The sequence below is a fragment of the Oryzias latipes genome, chromosome 14 (assembly GCF_053564925.1).
Source record: "Oryzias latipes strain Hd-rR chromosome 14, Olatipes_Hd-rR_3.1".
Lineage (NCBI taxonomy): Eukaryota > Metazoa > Chordata > Actinopteri > Beloniformes > Adrianichthyidae > Oryzias > Oryzias latipes.
Genome location: NC_136250.1, coordinates 24,000,464 through 24,019,459, shown reverse-complemented (window position 1 = coordinate 24,019,459; position 18,996 = coordinate 24,000,464). Strand labels below are relative to the sequence as shown.

The window sequence follows — 18,996 nt, the reverse complement described above, 5'->3', positions numbered from 1 at the left end:
ACGCAGGAAATAAGGAGACTTTCAGCCCATAATGAATGAGTCAACACAATCAATATCTTAGAAACAAGTGGAAAACTTGGAACAACACTTCAAGATGAACTCCGTGTTTATAAAAATAAACCATTAACCCAGAAGGAAAAAATCAATCATTATACCATGGTCCAGGTGAATTCTCGATTCTGATTGGCTGCTGGGTGTGCATTAAAAAGTGATAATCAACGGTGATAATGCACGCCTAAAGAAGAAGTTCCAGTCACATAGCTAAAATGTTCTGTGTCACTGCGCTGGCTTCTTTAAAACAAACTTAAGATTTATCATCTGGACAAAAACAAGCAGTAAGAGGTGAACTTTCTGAACTGATGTTTTATTTAAGCCATCGTGACGACCAGCATATATATATCGCTTTCCTTTGCCGCTGCAGTCGAGATCGGTGGTCAGAGCGGTGCGTTGTCGCGGTAACATGACAACGCGCCGCTCCACGTAACAAATAGGCCGCTTATTGTGAAAAAAAGCGACCCAAACCGTAAAAATAACAAGAATAAAGTACTACAAACTGATTGAATATTTATTTCTTTTGTAAGTGACCATGGTATAAGCAGGTTAATGGCCTTCAAAGTGTGCATTATCAGAATTAACGCACGCCGTTGAAGCCTGAACCATCCGACACTTCCACGGCGTGCGTTATTTCCGATAGAGCACACTTGAAGGCCATTAACCCTTACTTAAACACTTTCATTTTGTTATTTGATATCAATAACAGTTCTTGGTTTGCTAAATGACCTGCATTTGCACTGGTGATCTATGAATAAAATGAAACAGAGTTTAAGAACTGGATTATGATCAATATTAGGCCTGCACAATACATAGCAAATTTATCGTTATCGCAATATCAAGCTGTGCAATATGCATGTCAAAAAAGACGGCAAAAATTGCAATAAATGGTGACCTTATGGAATTTTGAAGTATTAAACAAACAAAATAAATCAATTTATGCATTTAATCAATCGGAAGGACGCCTTCAAGTTGTTAACCAATTGGATGGAGCCCTTTTATGTCTTTTTTTGCTTCCTATATAGAGGAAGGTCATTTGGAGTATGATTTTTAAACTGTTGCAGTAAAATGGAAATTATTTTTTTGGTTGTTTTGCTATTGGTTAATTTCCCGCAAATTATATCGTCTTCGCAATATTGATCATTAATATCGCATATCGTGAGTTTTCCCTCCTATCCTGCAGCCCTAGTAAATATTTAAAGAAAAAAAAAGTTTAGTAAAACAAAAAGGGGTGGGATTATATAAATTCACTTCTTCCAACTTCTTTTCAAGCAACTGGTCAAAAAAATAGCTATCAATCAAAAAATGAATATAGATAGGGGTGTGCGGAACAAACCATTACAAAGAAGCTGGTTACTTTTGCTTACTTTTTACTTAATTGTTAATGCTCTATTGTTTTGTTATTCATAATCTGCTGTATTTGATAGCAAATCAGTTTAAATAAATTTCTATTCCATTATATTTTATTCTATAGTAAAAGATCTCCAGATTACAGATATTCTACTAGTATACTGTACTCTTTATTATTCAACAGTACTTTCTTAAGCTTAATTGACTAAAACATGTACTGAGGTCAATTTTCATTGTGTAACATGTACCTTAGTGACGATTAAGAAAAAACAACTAGTGTTGTAGAATTAATTGTAGCAAACTAATGGAGAATTTTTTTCCATTAGATAAATAACTGTCCTTCTTTTTGATCCTTTATAAGCAAAGGTTTATGAAGACATGGCTGGATAAATAAAAGAGTATAAACACATAATGTTCATACCAACGGGACTGTGCAGTACATAGGTGGTCTTTAGAGGCTTCGTGATCAGATATTTTATTCTTTAAAATGGCACAACTTTTCTTCACCAACCAGCCCAGTTTCTCAAGAAAAAGGCCAGCCATAAAGAAAAAAAATCCAAGTCATGTGATTCCCTTTAAGATTAAGAGTCACAGAAAGCCAATTGTTCCACGGTAAATTTTCAACCCTAACCTTGAAGTCACTGCAGACTTCTTATTGGATTTATGAAGACCACAAGCTTTAAAAGAGGATTTGATAGAACAAACGTGATGGATCGGACTTTCTAAAGCAACATGAATATACTGCCATACAACTGGTGTGACAAAGCAATCGGATGTGCTAGTTTCCTCTGAATGGCTGTTGTGCAGATTAGAAACTGTGCAAAATGAACAAAAGCAAAGCTGAAGGAATGTTGACCACAAAAATGCATCAGCAAACATGGTGACCTGTTATAGAAAGATACCACCAAACATGTACAATAAAGTTACTTTGGGAATTCAGTCAGAATGACCTACTTTGTCAAGAAATCATTGAAGAATGACATCTTTGCATGCAACATTGTATAAAAGAATCACGCTATAGATAGATAGATAGATAGATAGATAGATAGATAGATAGATAGATAGATAGATAGATAGATAGATAGATAGATAGATAGATAGATAGATAGATAGATAGATAGATAGATAGATAGATAGATAGATAGATAGATAAAACTTTTTTTTAAAACAAGGAACATTGAAAAAGTGTTTTAATGAATGAACACGAATCTAAACATTAATTACTTGACTTTTGTCATCTTTCTCACGGGTGACAGGAGGTTTACTTAGTGTTGGCAGTTCTGATTGTCAATGAGCCATTTCTTTAACTGTGTCTTAAATGAATTGTATGCATCTGAAAATTATATGCATCTACAAACGAGCTGGACTGAAAATATGTGCCAAGGAGGAAACCTCATGTCACTATCTAATATCATATCTAATATCAAACTAATATCATTTTTTTGTTTTAATATGGTGTCTTTGAAAAACTTTATTCATCCATCATTCTGCTGACTTTTGAAATCACTGCCAGATGTCAACTTGGGTCGTGTTTGCTCTGAGAATGAATGAAAGACTGAATGAAGAGAGAAGTCAAGGGAACAACATGAGCTTTTTTTTACAAGACCACCATCAAAGGAATCTTGAAATTCAGTTTATAAAATTCAGACGAAGATATTTTCTAAGTCAAACTGTGCAGAGAAAGTGCAGCAACGCCACTGTGATACCTTTAGCTGAGCTGTCACTTTTCTTTTCCACGTACCGCAAACTTCTGTTTTCATTTTCACACCAAGTCTGACTAAAAACATTTCAATTTACTAAGCAAAAGCAATAATTAAAAAATATATACTTTTGAAAATAGTAGCCAGTAACTGTATTCGAAATACGGTGTGTAAAAACGGGTGCGTTTATTTACTCTCTGCTATCATCAACAAGCTAGCTCCAATTAGCTCAATAGTTAGCGCGCTGCCAGGCCTCCCATCAGCAGCCAGCAGGTCTACCTGCAAACTAACGTGAAACACAATGGCGGGGTAAAGTCTGCGCCTTTATGTTCCTTTCAAACAGTCAAGAAAAGTCAAGAGATTGGCGCTAACCTGCTGGGATGTGAGTTCAACGTGCAAGGCTCGAGAGGATGAGGCTCCAGAGTTGGTGACAGAAGAAGCGGGGGCAATAGAGAGGACCCGACCGGTTATGGAGTTCATCCTCCCGTCGGCATTCAGCGGCTCTGCTTCATTCAGCAGAACACCCCCATAGTCCAGACTTAGCTCAAAGTTTCCGAAGCCACAACCAACCAGACGAGGCGCGCAGGCTCTTGTGCTCTGCTGCGGCTGTCAGCGGCGATCCGGCGGTACGTAAACAAAGTATTGGCTTTTCTGCTACGGTTGATTCGGAAATCCGTCAATGGTCACGCAGCTTTGTGATTGGCTCACAACAACGTCTGTCAGATAAAGGCGGGGCTTTATTGGTGGCTATTCCTGTTCCTATTGGCTGACTCATCTGTTCGTCGTGAAATAAGGGGCGGGTCTCTGTCAAATGTGTCAAATCTGCAAAGTATGAGGAAGTAGCAGAAAGCAGCGTGACACGAAGCTGACTGTGCTGTCAGTGGAAGCCTATGCTAAAGCGCTGACACCAAAGGGAAATTTCACTTTTTAAATTTTCTTTTTTTTCAAACTATTCCTTCAAATGAGCATTTTATAATAAATAAATAAAAACTGTCTTTAAACTCAATGCAAATACAGTAATCCACACAATTTCGTTTTTTCCTAATTTGTATTTATCGCCAGTTTGTGAAGTGTTAAAGATTATACTCGTACCATGAAAACAAAAAACGCAAAGGCAAATTAATGGAAGAAGTTGCCAATTTTATCATTTCAGCATCTGAAGTGGATTTTGGCTGCAGCCTTATAACAATAAACTGACAGGTGATAATCAAGAAAATGATTTTTCATGTATAATTGTTGCGTATTTTCTCAAATGGCGTATTTTCTGCAGTATAAAACGTGTTTTTTAGACAACAAGGTTTGCAATTGTTCCAAAAGAAACCCCTTTCTGAAAAACACTCAGCAACCAGCAGAGGGCGCACTAGTCACGCCGGGAAAAACATAGCGTTGGGAGTATGATCCTGCAGCCTTCAAGCCTAGGATTTTATATCTACTGGTTTTCAAGGGTCCCCATAGATATGATATGAGCTGGAGGAGAAAGAGAAATTCTGGTTGGACCTTCATGAAATGATGATGAGCATCCATAAAAGTGAGAGAGTTGTCATTGGTGCAGATTTCAATGGACATGGTGCAGTGGTCCCAAAAGCCAAGTTCCATGGCCAGGGTTTGGGCCGCCGAGGCACCCGCCCTTGACTTCCACCCAAACCACATTGCACCGGCCTCTTTTGAGGTCTCCTACGTGTGGTAGGCCCATGGGAGAGTGGTCCCACGTAGCTCCTTCGGGCTGTGCCCGAACGGGGACTGTGGGAAGAGCCCCGGTCCCGCCTGCGAGCCCCAACCCCGGGCCTCGCTCCAGAGTGGGGCCCCGGTGACCCCAATCCGGGCGACGTAATCGGGTCCTTGTTGTTTCCTTTCATCAGGGGGTCCTGAACCGCTCTTTGTCTGGCTCGTCACTCAGGACCTGTCTGCCATGGGAGACCCTACCAGGGGCCTAAGCCCCAGACAGCTTAGCTCCTGGGATCACTCGAGCTCTCAAACTCCCCCACCACGTTAAGGTTGCGGTTCAGGTAGTTTGCCATCTCTCGGTGGGTGGAGTGTCCCTGCCCTAGGTGGAGGAGTTTAAATACCTTGGGGTCTTGTTCATGAGTGAGGGAAGACTGGAGCTTGAGATTGACAGGCGGATTGGAGCGACGTCCGGGGTTATGCGGTCGCTGTATCGGTCTGTTGTGGTGAAGAGAGAGCTGAGCCAAAAAGCAAAGCTCTCAATTTACCAGAGGAATAAACCTGATGAGCCATACAATGAAAAAATGGGAAAGAGTAGTTGACGCCAGACTAAGAGCAGAAGTGGAGAAAGCTTGTGACAGGGTGCTCAAAGAGGAACTGTATTATTATATGGGGATGTCTGGAGTGAAAGAGAAGTGTGTTAAAGCAGTGCTGGACATGTATGAGGGCTGTAAGACAGTGGTGAGGGTGTTTTGTAGAGGGTGACAGAGGAGTTCAAGGCGTAGGTGGGATTAAATCAGGGATCAGGTCTGAGCCCCTTCCTTTTTGCAATGGTGATGGAGAGGGTGACAGATGAGGTTAGACAGGAATAACCATGGACTACGATGTTTGCAGACGATATTGTGATTTGTAGCAACAGCACGGAACATGTGGAGGAGAAGCTAGAGAGGTGGAGGTTAGCTCTGTAAAGGAAAGGAATGAAGGTTAATCGCAGCAAGACGAAGTACATATGGGTGAATGAGATGGACCCATGTGGAAGAGTGAGGTTACAGGGGGAAGAGATAAAGAAGGTGGATGAGTTGAAAAAAAATTAAGAAGCGAGTGCAGGCGGGTTGGAATGGATGGAGAAAAGAGTCAAATGTGATGTGTGATAGACGAGTTTCAGCTCAAAGGAAAGGAAAGGTGTACAAATATGAGGAGAGACCAGCCATGTTGTTGGGCCTAGAGACAGAGGCACTGAGGAAAAGACAGGAAGCAGAGCTGGAGGAAGCAGAGATGAAGATGCAGAGGTTCTCTTTGGGAGTGGATGGACAGGATCAGGAACGAGGACATCAGAGAGACAGCACATGTTAGAGGTTTTGGAGAAGAAGTCAGAGACTGATATGGTTCAGACATGTCCAAAGAAGAGACAGTAAATCTATTGTAGAAGGATGCTGAGTCTAGAGCTGCCAGGCAAGAGATCCAGAGGAAGACCTAAGAGGAGGTTTATGGATGCAGTGAAGGAAGACCTGAAGGTAGCTGGTGTTAGAGTAGAGGATGCAGAAGACAGGGTTAGATGGAAGAAGCTGATTCATGATTAGATGGATTGAGTGATCCCAGTTTCTGACTGACAGAACACAGAACACACCTGATCCAGGTGACCAGTGATTACTGAAGCAGGGTTAGCTGCAAATCAAGCAGGGAAGAAGCTCACAAGGAACAGAGTTGGAGGCCATAGGAGTTTTGAATGGCCAATATTATGATATTCTTAAGCTTTTTATAGTAAACAATATCCATGTATTTTATAATATATTAACTTTGGCACACTAAAGAACTTAGTTACTTTTTTAATTGAATATTAGTTATTTTCACAGCTCTTTTCCAACCAAATAAGACGACTCAATTTTTGCTTCTTGTTGGTGCCGCCCATTTCATGACATCCTCCTAGAGTCGACCTCAGCAGCGTGTCTGGATCTCACACATGACAACAAACATCAGAACTTTTGCAAAGATGCATTTGCATATTGTGCATAGAAAAGGAAAGAGTTTAGCCGATCACCGCTAGCTCCAAGGAGAAAGTGGGTGTGTGTGATGGCTTGGGGAGTAAATGCTGTTTTTTTTAAATCCTGATTGATAAATTAATGGTTTTATTAAAAAAAATAAAACCAAATATCTCATAAGTTGTGAAATAATTTTAGATAACACATTTAGTAACAAGCTAAACCTCTATATCTGCAGTCAGAGTGCAACACTAAAGAAAAACATGTGATTATCATTCTACAGCTATCATTTCCTGGCTCCTCAGGAAAGTATTGCCTAAAATAGACCTTTGGTCCCCATGGTCAGCCCCAGTCACCGCCAAATCATGATATGCTGTGAAGGCATCTCTTTCAAAACAAACAGAATCTATTCACACCAATTAAAAACATATTGTTATAAAAAAATTGTGTTTGTGCCTTTTATTGTTATTTATTCAAGAAATTGTCATGTTCCACATCATTCATTTGGAAAATCAGTTTAATTTTCTGATTACTCCTTCTCATTTCAATTTCCAGAAATACACAGAAGCTTTAATTTTTTTCCCCCTTAAAAGAAAAAATATCTCAATGGATTCCATGAGTAAGGTCCTGTACTGCAACTATAGAAAAGTGCAGGAAAGGGAAACACACAAAAGAACACGGTTCATGAAAACATACAAAATTTAATTTAAATATTGGCAGAAGACATCTTTTGTCACATACGTCTGTCTTGCTGTTTATTGCTATAAAATGTATTGCACAGAGATTACACTGCTCTTAGAAATAAGCCACAATGGTGAGTCCACAAAAAATAATAAATTCTCTTTAACACCTGCTACCAATCTTTCTGCTTCTCAGCCTTCAGGATGATGATTCCCAGAACTTCCCATGTTCCATTAGTGAAAAACTGTTATGCACAGTCAAATGCAAAGTAACTTAACACCAGCAAGGTTTAAGCCCTTCATAAGCACAATTATGGACTAACAATCGCATGCCAGGTTTATGACATACATTATTTTCTACCATTGCTGCTCAAACTTTCATTGACGATTTAAAGAATCGAGTTTTTAATGGTGTAGATTTCATATAGTCTTGTAGATTCAAACCTGAATAAAGACGGGAACAACACCACGCAGCAGAACAACTGTCAAGGGACAAGAAGGAAAAACTCCAAAGGCCTTTTTCTGGAGACTTTCTTTAGAATATGCAATACAAAAAGTGCATGAAAAATACTGAGGGACAAGCTTTCCAACTGTTTCTTTTTCCTACTACAGTATACAATCAATACTTCATGGCTTCATACATAATCATAGAAATGTGTACATCATCTATTCACAATATAAATCCACCCTGTAGAACGCTTACACTTTAAGTGTATACAAATACATGAACAATCAATGCACGTAGGAAACAGCATTTGTCTTTGGCTGAATTAAGCTTTGGGCTTTTCATTCCAATATCAAAGTCATACCTTTAATTTGCATTGTTTGTGCGTTGAGCATTTCAATCAGGTCATAAAGCACTTCATAAGGTTCTGCGTTGGACCTCAAAGAAAAGACACTGTCATGTCTTAAAAGTCTCAGGTTTAACCGAGAGCTTTATCTGGTGGAGACTGCAACTCTGCTCAGTTCAAACAGAATCTCATGGGGGGGAAAAAATTGAAAGACAGAACAAGGCACTGCTTTTCATGAAGTGTAACTTTGTCCACACAAAGGCAGCAGTTAGAGGTCACTAAAGTTTAAATCTGCCCTCCCCTTGCAGAGATCTTCACCCATTTTTGTTTGCCGCACTGCAATCAGCATCTTTAACCAGCATTTACATGTGCAGGTAGACGTTCAGTGATGAACCAGCAACAAATTCACAATGAGAAAAAAAACGGTTGGATGTTGGGATTTTCAGCAACGTCTCTTTATCTCCTCACTGAACGTGCAGGATGTCGCTCTCTTTCAGACCATACCTGGTCTTAAACCTGTCAAACAGGGACTGAAGAGACCTGATGTACATGTCATGGTAGAGGTCCACCATCTCCTCAGTTGGATCTTCAATCTTTGGCACAGTAATTGGCTCTCCAACTACAACAAAATGAAAAATTAATACCATATAAAGCAAACGTGAGGGAAAACAAGTCATGCACAAAACAGAAAAACTGTGATGAACTTGCCTATGGTAGTTATGGGCTTGCAGAAAGGCACAATGCCCCAGGAATTGTTAAAGAAAAGGCCACTTCCATGAAAAAGGCAAGGAGCAAAGCCCAAGATCTTCTGCAGCTTCTTCTGAATGGCTCTCCAGTAGGTTCCCTCCTCAAAAATCACCTGCTTGTAAACGTCATTCTCTCCAAAAGAATAGACAGGAACCAAGTCGGACCTGAATAAACAAAGGAAAAGCAATTTACCAAATCTTCCTCCTCTTAAGGGAAACACAAAACAAACTCCAGCACTGTCAAGTAAAACAAAATTTAGGCAAACCCAAAAAGAACCCATAATGAGCAAAATCTCTCAAAAAGTTTTTTTTTCTACACACCAAACAGACATGTGAACAGAGAAGGATTCTCCATCCAACTTCAGCCTGTTGACAAAATGTTCGTAAATGCAGAATTCAAGGCAAACAAAGACCCAAAAATTGGAACTCAATCATTTAACTATGTGAAAATATGTCAATAAAAATATAAAATCAGGATGAAGGTGCCCCAAAGTCATAATGACAGAAAATGCCATGTTGTATTATTCCTTCTTTTTAATTTAGAGGGCCTACATCATGCAAAATGAACTTTTTTGAGCTTTTAAAGTGTATTACAATATGCATTCGTTACTATAAACAACCCCAAAGTGGCATTTTGATTCAGTCACACATTTCTAAGTGTTCCTCTAAAACCTGCGCTGTGAGCACCAGCCCCCCTCCCCCCAACCCCCAAAACCAAGCGGTTTCTTACATTGTTATATAGAGAAAAATACACAAAAAGGTTATAATTCAGTTATTGAGGCAGCTGGATAGCTCTAGCTCAGTTGGCCGGGAGTAGTACTGTCATATAGGAAACGTGTGTTTTCTTCCCAGGGTGTGGAACAAGCTAAATTAAAAAAAATAAAAAATAAAAAAATCATTTTAGTTCTAGTCAGTAAGAATCTGGACCAAATGTCCTTTTCTGTGTTAAAGGCTGCAGAACCCTGAGCTAATCAATAGCATCCATGTGGAGTGTTAACTTTAGTGTTGTCAGTTCTTCTAAAACAAGATCATTTCCAGTTTTTTTCCTCGTGTACTGGTCCAGAACCAGTTTGGGCCACAAAGGTTGTCAGAAGGGTTATCAGAGTACAATCCAAAAGCATTACTCCTGGAAAACAGGTCTGTTTTTGTTTTGGGTGGAATTACAATTATGTAAGGGGGTTATGCAAAGAGGAACTTTTTTTAAACTGACATTTGGGAAATCCAATATAATCTGTGACGAGTCTTAAATCAACAGTAGGCAAAGACTGAGATCAATTTCAGGAGGAATAACAGGGACACAGCTCCATGAATGTGTCTTCTAAACCTCTGGCTATGCAATATACTTCAATTCAATTCAATTATATATATATGTATATAGCCCAATACCACAACACAATTGTCTCAAATTATCTCTAACTGCACAAGACAGAAAATAAAATAGCTTATTGCTAAAGTAAACTAAACTAAACAGGCTAAGATAAACTGGGCATTTCGTCCCTTAGACCCTCCGTCTCAGCAATGAAAAACTAAAAAATAATGACGTTTTATGGAGAGAACAAGAGCCTTTTTCAGCCTCACATCTTTAAAATTTAAAGACATGTAGAGTCTGTTTTTGCTTTTAAGAGACTAGTGGCAGTCTCTTTGATTCCATTGTATGAGATATAAAACAAAGCAGCAAAGGTACCAGATTGTGTGCCCAAAGTGACCTGAAATCCCACTGCAGGCTTAATATGGCTGAAATGCTAACCTAGTTGTTATGAATGAAGGGCTACATAACTGCCCGTCTTTTCCAACCCACCCTAAGCTTCTTTGGACGAGCTGAACCTACTGATATGATAATCCTCTGGCACTTTTGAGAAGGAATAAGGTTCTTCTGGACTAATAAAATACACAGACGGGTCCCTCTGACCTGCAGCTAGTATTTGTGGTAGTAAAGGAGTTTAATGCCCAGATGGGGGCAGCCCCAGGTCACAGTGGGACCCCTCTGAAAGGCCACTACATACCACAAGGAGCTCCCAGGCCTGAACAGGACAACACAGCACATTCATAAAAGATTTGGTGACATGTTTAACCTTTCTGAATGTAATCTAGGATTTGTTTTGCTCCACCTCACGATGGGGAATAGCATTTCCACGATCACAACAGCTTTGGTTGAAGTTGTTTTTGCCACTCTCACCCTTTTTGCAGCGCCAGTCGAACAAAGCCTTTCCGGTTCCTCAGGGTGACACAGTTCATGCCTGGCGTGCAGTGCAGAGATTCTGCTGCACCTCCAACCACGATGACCACGGCGTTTCCAGTCCCGTTACATGACAGCAGGTAGTCGATGGAATTCCTGTTCACTGGGCAAATGCCTAAAGGAGACAAAATGAGGAGAGAGAAAAAACCAATGATATTTGCAACTCCGGTTTCCAACACATTTACACTTTTTGTAATTTTTGCCTGTTCAGAAACAGCAAAAAAAAAAAGAGAATCTTTGTCTGAACAACATCTGCAATAATTCACACCGACGTATGGTTTCCATGTTTAATCTAGAAGCAGAGGAAGCATTAATCAAAGCTCTCCCATCAGCAGAATGAGCAGATCAGTTTGAATCAGTCATTCAAGCAGTGCAACCGAACAAAGGTCTGTGCCTACACAAACATTTATCTACTATACAGCTAACATTTCAAGAGGTCCAAAAGCCCCAAAACTTCCTGAATCTTCTCACCTCCAGACATCAGGTAGTCTCTAAGAACAGGCAAGCGGAAGTTTCCTGCTAGAGTCGCCAGGGAGGGCTTGATGCCGGGAAATTTCTTGGAGAAGCCTGTTGCTTCAGTCCCAAAGTTGCAGAAAGCACCAAAGCAGAAGATACCATGCGGATGGTAGCCAAATATGTAGTTCCGGCTGGGCAGAAGATCATGGGTTTTAATGAGCTGGAAGACAAAAAACATGAAAACAGTGAAGTTCACCATTGCTTTTCCTTCTGCAAAGGTATGTTTTAAAAAGTGCAGGTTCCACAAACGGCTCACAGTTGGAACCTTGAAATTCAGAAAGGTTGGGTCAGAAAAAGAAGGAGCACATTGAGTTAATGTGTGGATTCACGTCACAGACATTGGAACTGTGTTCCAAGTGTATTCCACTAGTGAGAAATGAGGCCCACAAGAGAACAGTGATGCTTAAATCCTTCTCCCTCTGCACATCTATTTAAAATAAACAATTTGCATTTCAAATGCAATCATTTTGGTAGTGCAACAAATCTAGGTCACAGTCTGTGTTTGGTTAAAGCTAGGACACTTATCAGCTGAAGATTCAGCACACATGCTGTAAACCTACACGGTAGAAGACTGCATCAGCCTTTGAACTTCCAGGTTCAATTCAATTTAATTTATATAGCCCAATATTACAACAGTAGTCGTCTCAATGGGCTTTATACCATAAAAATGAAATCATAAAGAAAATGAAGTCATAGAATTCAATGGGTATTGGCTAAACTAAACTAAGCAGACTAAGCTAAACTTGGCATCCCTGCCCTTAGACCCTCCTTTGGACCCTTTATGTTCAAACCCACAGGTCCGAATAACAATAAAAATAATAAAGCGCACCTAAAGTTGGGCTGAGTTGGGCCTAAAGAGGGCTGAAAGGTCAACTGTGGAGGACGGATGGAGCGCTCAGCACCCAGTACTGCTGGGACAAAAGATGCGGTGGACTGGTGGTTAAACTAGACTTTTTGGGGTCCTGCAAAAAGTACAGAGCAGCCTTTGTGCATCAGTGAAAATCAGCCTTTTATCTACTGGTTTCCTATCAGTCACGTTGTAGACATGCAGAGGCCCTCACTTTGACTCACAACACCACCTCAGACTTTGACCAGCTGCTTTCAACTCATAAATGTACTTTTATCTCAACGCAAAATGACTGTCTGCGATTTAATGATCCAAGCTTATAAGACACGAAGACCTAAACACACTTCTAGTGAGTGAGTAACCCATTAAAAAAGCAGTGAGAAAAAACATTGCATTTTAAAGAAATATTCCCCCTCCCATCAAGACAAACATGCCAGATTACAGCTGGCATCAACCATCTGATCACATCAACTCACAAAAAAACAGGCCCCTACATAATGAGGTCAATACAACAAAGTTCAGCTCCTCTTTCGGCCTCTGAGACGGCCTATTCAAAAGCAGGACAAAACCGTTCTGTTTGCACCAAAGATTTCCGAGGCCTTTAGCCGGTTCAGTTTGGTTTACAATGTGCAAACACTCCACAGTTTGATCTGCACTGAAATAAACCTTCAATTCATCAAGCAGTACAACAAAATGAAAGAGGATGAAACATCAGAAGTAGGTTAAATTTCCCTGGAAGAGACAAAGCTAAAATCATAAACACTTTAAGATGAGTTTTTACTTCTTCTTTTTTCCGAGTTAATTTTCTTGATTTGTCTTTTTTTTTATCTTGTCCTCTTGAAATTAATAAATGAGAGGAGCACATTGTGTGTACAATGAAAAGGTTTAAAAGAAAAGAAAAAAAAAAAAAGAGACAAGCAAGCACAATTATAACTGACAGACTTTCACAAAAATGTTCGTGAGGTAAAAGAAAAAACAGTTAAGAAATTGTAGATAAATCAAGATAATAAATTAATTTGCTTAAATCATAAACATATTTAATCATAGTTTGAGCTATGTTGTGTGCAGTTTGAATGGCTAAATTAAAAACAAAACAACAATAATGTTTTTTTTAAACATACAAAGAGCCTCTCGATCTAAATAACATCTGATTTTATCCATTTTAATTATTCATACTATTTACTAATAACAAAAAATGTATTATTAATTATCACAATAATTTTATTTTATGGCCGCACTGACAGACAGAGCTCTGTCCTGGGTTCAGGAACAGTCACTGCGCCTGAACACACCTGACTGCTGTCCAGTGGAACAAATGTCAAACTCCAAGTCAACATTAAGGTACAGCGTGGAGCAGACGGTTCAAGTCCCTCCCGAGATAAACCTTATCAACCGTCCTATGGAATATCAGAGCACAGCTCATCAACCACAACAAGAGTTTTTTAATGCATATGTCATTTGATAAAGAGTCTTCCTTTAAGTGTGCACACACGGGTATAAACGTTCGTGTTCTCGTGACGGTAACAGGGGTTAAGGGTGGCACAGAGACGGTTTTACTTACTTTGACAGGGAAGTAGTCTCGAAAATACTTCCACACCGTCCAGTTTCTGACCCAGGAGGATCTCCTTCCACCTGAACAAACAGTGGCCATCAGCAACATTTCTTTCACTAAACTCAAGTCATTTACAATAAAACAAAAAACAACACACGTTTTAAGAACAAAACAACCTTTTTAAATATCTTTATTTACATTATAAATGTAAATTACTTGAACTGAACTATGGATCTGTGATTACTGTCCCAGTTGGTACATTAATTGAAATATTTGGTGAGCAATTCACTAACATTTTCTCCACTGGATGTGAAAAATTTGGCTTTTTTTGCAGAGATGCAGGAGGCTAAAATGCTTTTTATTGGCAAAGGGGTTACATTATTTAGATCAACTGACTTGACGTGTTGCATTTTAGAGGATAAAAGTCCCCTTTTGTAACCAAATACTCAGTTTAATTGACAGAAACCGCAAATAGGAGTGCAGAACCTTCTAAAAACTAAAATGGTAAGACGCAATTTCACTGAATGTGTGAAATCAATGATGAACCAATGCCCAGAGGATTTTTTTCAAAGACATTGACTTCCCACACCGATCATCTCTTGATCTTTGGTAAAAGAACTTCCATTGGTCTTTTAACTATTTTTGTAATATTTAGGCTAAATCAAAAGGCCTGTGTCATTTTCTAGGACATAATTTCTGCAGAGTGGCAGTCCATTAGAAAGGCACCTCTGAATTGTGGGTGGGACCATTGGCATGGAGCAACCCCACCCACACTTCCTGTTGTGAAGCCGGGACCCAGTGTATTTCTTCCATCACAAATTGGATCTTTTTCCAACAGCATTTTTCATCTGCTCCTGATTCACAACGATTTGAATAAAAAACAATACTCAGAAATGCCATTCTAAGAATAATTTACTTCATGTATGTCCTCTGTCTCGTAAAAACGCCACAAGAACATGTTAAAAACACAGAAAACCCCATTTTCATCAGAATAGCCTGTAAAAATTCTGAAGAAGCCATGAAACCCATGAAAGTCCTTAACGGAAAAAAGATATCTAAACGAGATTTTAGACTGCACACTAATCTAAATTCATACTTTTACACAGAACAAAAACATCAGACATTTGGTCCAAAAAGTATGGAGTCCAGCTAAAAATCTAACAATTATACTGCAACCATCCATCAAACACAGAGTTCTGCTCTCAGTGCTGTGCATTGAACCAAAGTAGATCACAACTGCAGTCCTAGGGGAACACTGTCCCACATTCTTCCAATGCCACTTTGCTCAAACACCTGATTTAGCTCATCAGCCATTACAGAGGCCTTATATCATCAAAGCCGGGTGTGTTTCAGCAGGTAGAAAGCATGTAGGACAGTGTGACTCGAGGATTAAGAAACAAAGTAAGATGCAGCTTTGTTGTCATTTTTCTTCTTACCTTGTTTTGGGGTGTTCCAGTCAACAATGAGCCAGGCAGTATACATTGCAGCTATCAACCAGCAGTCAGTGCAAAAAATGTAGATCAGCAGCACAGTGCAAGCAGCACCTGGATGAAGAGAGAAAATCCCAATGTGCTCAAGAATCCGCCCGAACTCAGTCAAGACTTCCCAGTAAACTGAGTAATTGGGACAATAATGACCAGAACTGAAGCCAGCGCATGCTAACCATGAAGATCTGACATACCTAATCTGGGGCTAAAGGGCTAAACTCTCACACAACCACACTTACCCATGGCTAAGAAGGTGACAACCCACTGCAGCACAGAAATGACCTGCAGATGCTTTTCCATCTTGGACCTGCAGGGCCACAGTCCTAAGGGCAGATCCTGCAGGGCGGAGAAGATGCTGGAGCCGGTGCCTGGACACAGAGCAAGCCGGGCCAGTCAAACCCCAGAAAAGTAGAGCAAACTTCAATAGAAAACGGGAAATGTGGCCTTTACTTTCATGCATTTCTGTTTGTTTGCATTTTGTTCCTCCCAAAAAGAAAAAGAAAAAAAAGATGTTTTTATGGCAAAGTCATGCTGAGTTCTGTTATTAAACAAGCTCCAACACACTCACATGTAAGCTCCCTTATCCAGCTCGTGCGAATGGATCCATGTAGCCAAATGTAAAATCCAAGAGGAAGTAGAGTAACAGACTAATTAAGCTGAGCTAAAGCCTTCAAGCTTTTACTGCAGAGTCTTAAAGAGGAGCAGCAGGACAATCTCGGGTTTAATCTGGCTACGCTCACTGAAAATAACCCAGCTCTAGGATTCTGCAGGCAATACCAGCAAATTGGGATGGTGCTCCTGTTTTAGACTTCTTCTTCCTACAGCAAGTATGCCAGAGTGTTTCTGCCGATGCCTAAGCGGTGCTCCCGCAGGGGGCTGGTCCAAGCTGGTCATCAGACAGAAAGCAGCCCATAAAAAGGGCCGGAAGCTGGAGCGAACACGTTAGAATTCAGACCTCATCTACGTTTGCCAAAGAAAAAAAAAAAAAAAAAGTGAAAATGGGTCCAGCAGCCCCCTGAGAGACCCCACAGCTTTCACCGCAGCTGCTGTGACTGAGCATGTTCTGAAGCTGCAGACCAGAGCAAAGTGACTCCAGTGAGAACTTCATCGTATCAAAAAAGAAAAAGTAGAAAATTCCATTGGAGGTGTTTAAGAAAGTCTCGCAAAACTTTGACAACCAGAGAGCCTTGAAGTTTGACTAAAATATGGATTACTGATTTTTTTTTTCAAATTCTTAGAGCAAAAACTGTTTTAATACAAATGGTCCATATTGCTGTGGAAATCTGTTTTATTTTTAAGATTTGGTTTCCTGCACACCAATGTTTTCCAGCTGACTATATTAACAGTTTTTTGACAAAACTATTGTGCTTCCACAACAAACAAACAAAGTTTCAACGATTTTGTTAAGACAGACGTTTTCATGACACTACAGCAGACTCACCTCTCAGGACACCGGAGTACGCAGCCAGAATGGTCTTCATCTCTGATGCTTTGGACAGCGTTGACGCACAGTGATCACAGATGATTGCTTGTTGCTGCGTCGTAGGCTACAGCTCCTCTGTCATGACCGCCTTCAGCAGCAGCAGCAGCAGCAGCATCAGCGGTGGCGGCGGCAGAAGCAGAACCGAGCGCACAGCGAGCATGAAATGAGCTCCAGGAGGGGCCTTTAGGAGGGACGGCGCAGGCGTGGAACGGTGCGTTTGTGGAGGAGTCCTACTTCTTCGGGTAGGCGCATTCCCGCAGGTGCGTAAAGTGGAGGCGGCTGTGCTGGAGCTGCGTCCTCCCCTCCGTATTTATGACTGGAGTCACGTGGGTCAGATGTCCACGGGGACCTCGCCCAGCCCTCAAAGCGGGACCACTCAGAACTTTGAGATGTGGAAGGAAGGAAGGAAGGCAGAAGAAAATGTCTAAAACTGGGGAAAGAAAACTAAAATCATCAGGAGGGTTAGTGTTGTTTTTTTAAATCAGTCGTTTTAACACAATAAATAATTTAAGTGACATATTTTCTCAACTTTTCTTATTAAATAAAATTCCATAAAAGTAATTATTTTAAACTCTCTGAGATATATTGGTTTTACAGAATATTACAAGAGTCTGCTGCAGGACTTTGTCAGAAAAAAAACACACGAAAGAGTCTGACTCTTTAAAAAAAATGGTTCAGTTTTTTTTAAAGTTCAAATTAAAAGTTGAAGTTATTATTTATTGTGTTTTTAAATTTTGCATATTTAAAAAGAAAAATGGGATTTTGCTTTTCTAGAAAGATCTGCTTTTTAATTAACTTGCTCATTTGCATGGCCAGAAAATTTCCTGAAAGGCAGACTCAAATCCTTTAATGCCCTGCAGGGCAGAATGTTGGAGAAACAGTTAGACTGAAGGTTTTTGTTTCTGCTAGAGATGATGGCTATCAAATGACACTTTCATTGATTGTAGGGCCTATTTTGCACAACATTTACAGTATAAATCCTAAAAGAAGCAGTTAGCTATATACAACAATAATAAATCTTACCAGCTCAAATATGAATGTCTTAAATTGGGTAGATTTATTTGTGCTTTTTAAGTTTTAAGGAGGTGAAGAGATTCTGAAAATGCCATTTCTGAAAACCAGAAGGAAGGCTATGTAAAGGGGAGTGTCAGAAATTATGCTTTTTATTAGTCTTTGAAATAAGGGCAGTAAACCTTTCACCTCCATTTTTAAACTTACAGCAAAGCAGTATTAAGTCCATACAGATACCATAGAAAACAGACTGAATCCAGAATTCACAATAGAGTGAAGCAACACAAACACATGGGTAGACCTGCAACTTTCTGATGTTCAATGAGAGATGCTGAGCGACGTTCACAGTTGTTCATACTGAGGGTCTCAGAACATCTGAGAATGGAGACTTGCTGGATCTGCTGGAATTTCAACCATTTGCAAAGCTGCTGTTGGGGTCTCCATCACGTCTCACTATTGTTGATCCCATCAGCCAACTTGTGAGAGGATAGCAGCCTGTGAAACTGAATTTTGACCTACTGAATATATACATTTATGTGAATATATATACATCTATGTGCATATATATATGTATGTATGTATGCATGTATGTATGTATGTATGTATGTATGTATGTATGTATGTATGTATGTATGTATGTATGTATGTATGTATGTATGTATGTATGTATGTATGTATGTATGTATGTATGTATGTATGTATGTATATAGGTATGTATATATGTGTATGCATGTATATGGTGATGTATTGTGCTTTGTTCAATTAAAAGAAATAGGATTTAAAACTGAATGACATCACTGATGATGTCACCACGCTCAAGGAAGTGTTGGGGTTTCATTTGACTTTTATGCAATTTTCATTGAAAAAAGATTGAGTTGATTTGTTTGTGGAGGGAAGAAAGACCC

At 39.8% G+C, this 18,996-nt stretch overlaps 2 protein-coding genes across 2 annotated transcripts in view; both read right to left on the bottom strand.

The window, feature by feature from the left end:
* Nucleotides 1-3,844, bottom strand: part of uvrag (UV radiation resistance associated gene) — a 111,387-nt gene extending 107,543 nt beyond the window's left edge. Inside the window, exon 1 of the mRNA XM_011483812.4 lies at nt 3,474-3,844. Coding sequence (XP_011482114.1) covers nt 3,474-3,581 — 108 coding nt within the window. The 5' untranslated portion in view covers nt 3,582-3,844. The remainder of the gene's footprint in view (nt 1-3,473) is intronic.
* A 3,579-nt stretch (nt 3,845-7,423) lies between these two features.
* dgat2 (diacylglycerol O-acyltransferase 2) lies at nt 7,424-17,413 on the bottom strand. Its single transcript, XM_004076639.5, has 8 exons — nt 17,039-17,413; nt 15,837-15,965; nt 15,547-15,654; nt 14,120-14,190; nt 11,667-11,871; nt 11,136-11,310; nt 8,922-9,124; nt 7,424-8,832 (listed from the first exon to the last, which is right to left on the bottom strand). Exons 1-8 carry the CDS (start codon nt 17,076-17,078, stop codon nt 8,678-8,680), a joined length of 1,086 nt encoding a protein of 361 aa, XP_004076687.1. The 5' UTR covers nt 17,079-17,413; the 3' UTR covers nt 7,424-8,677.
* Between the last annotated feature and the right edge of the window lie 1,583 nt (nt 17,414-18,996).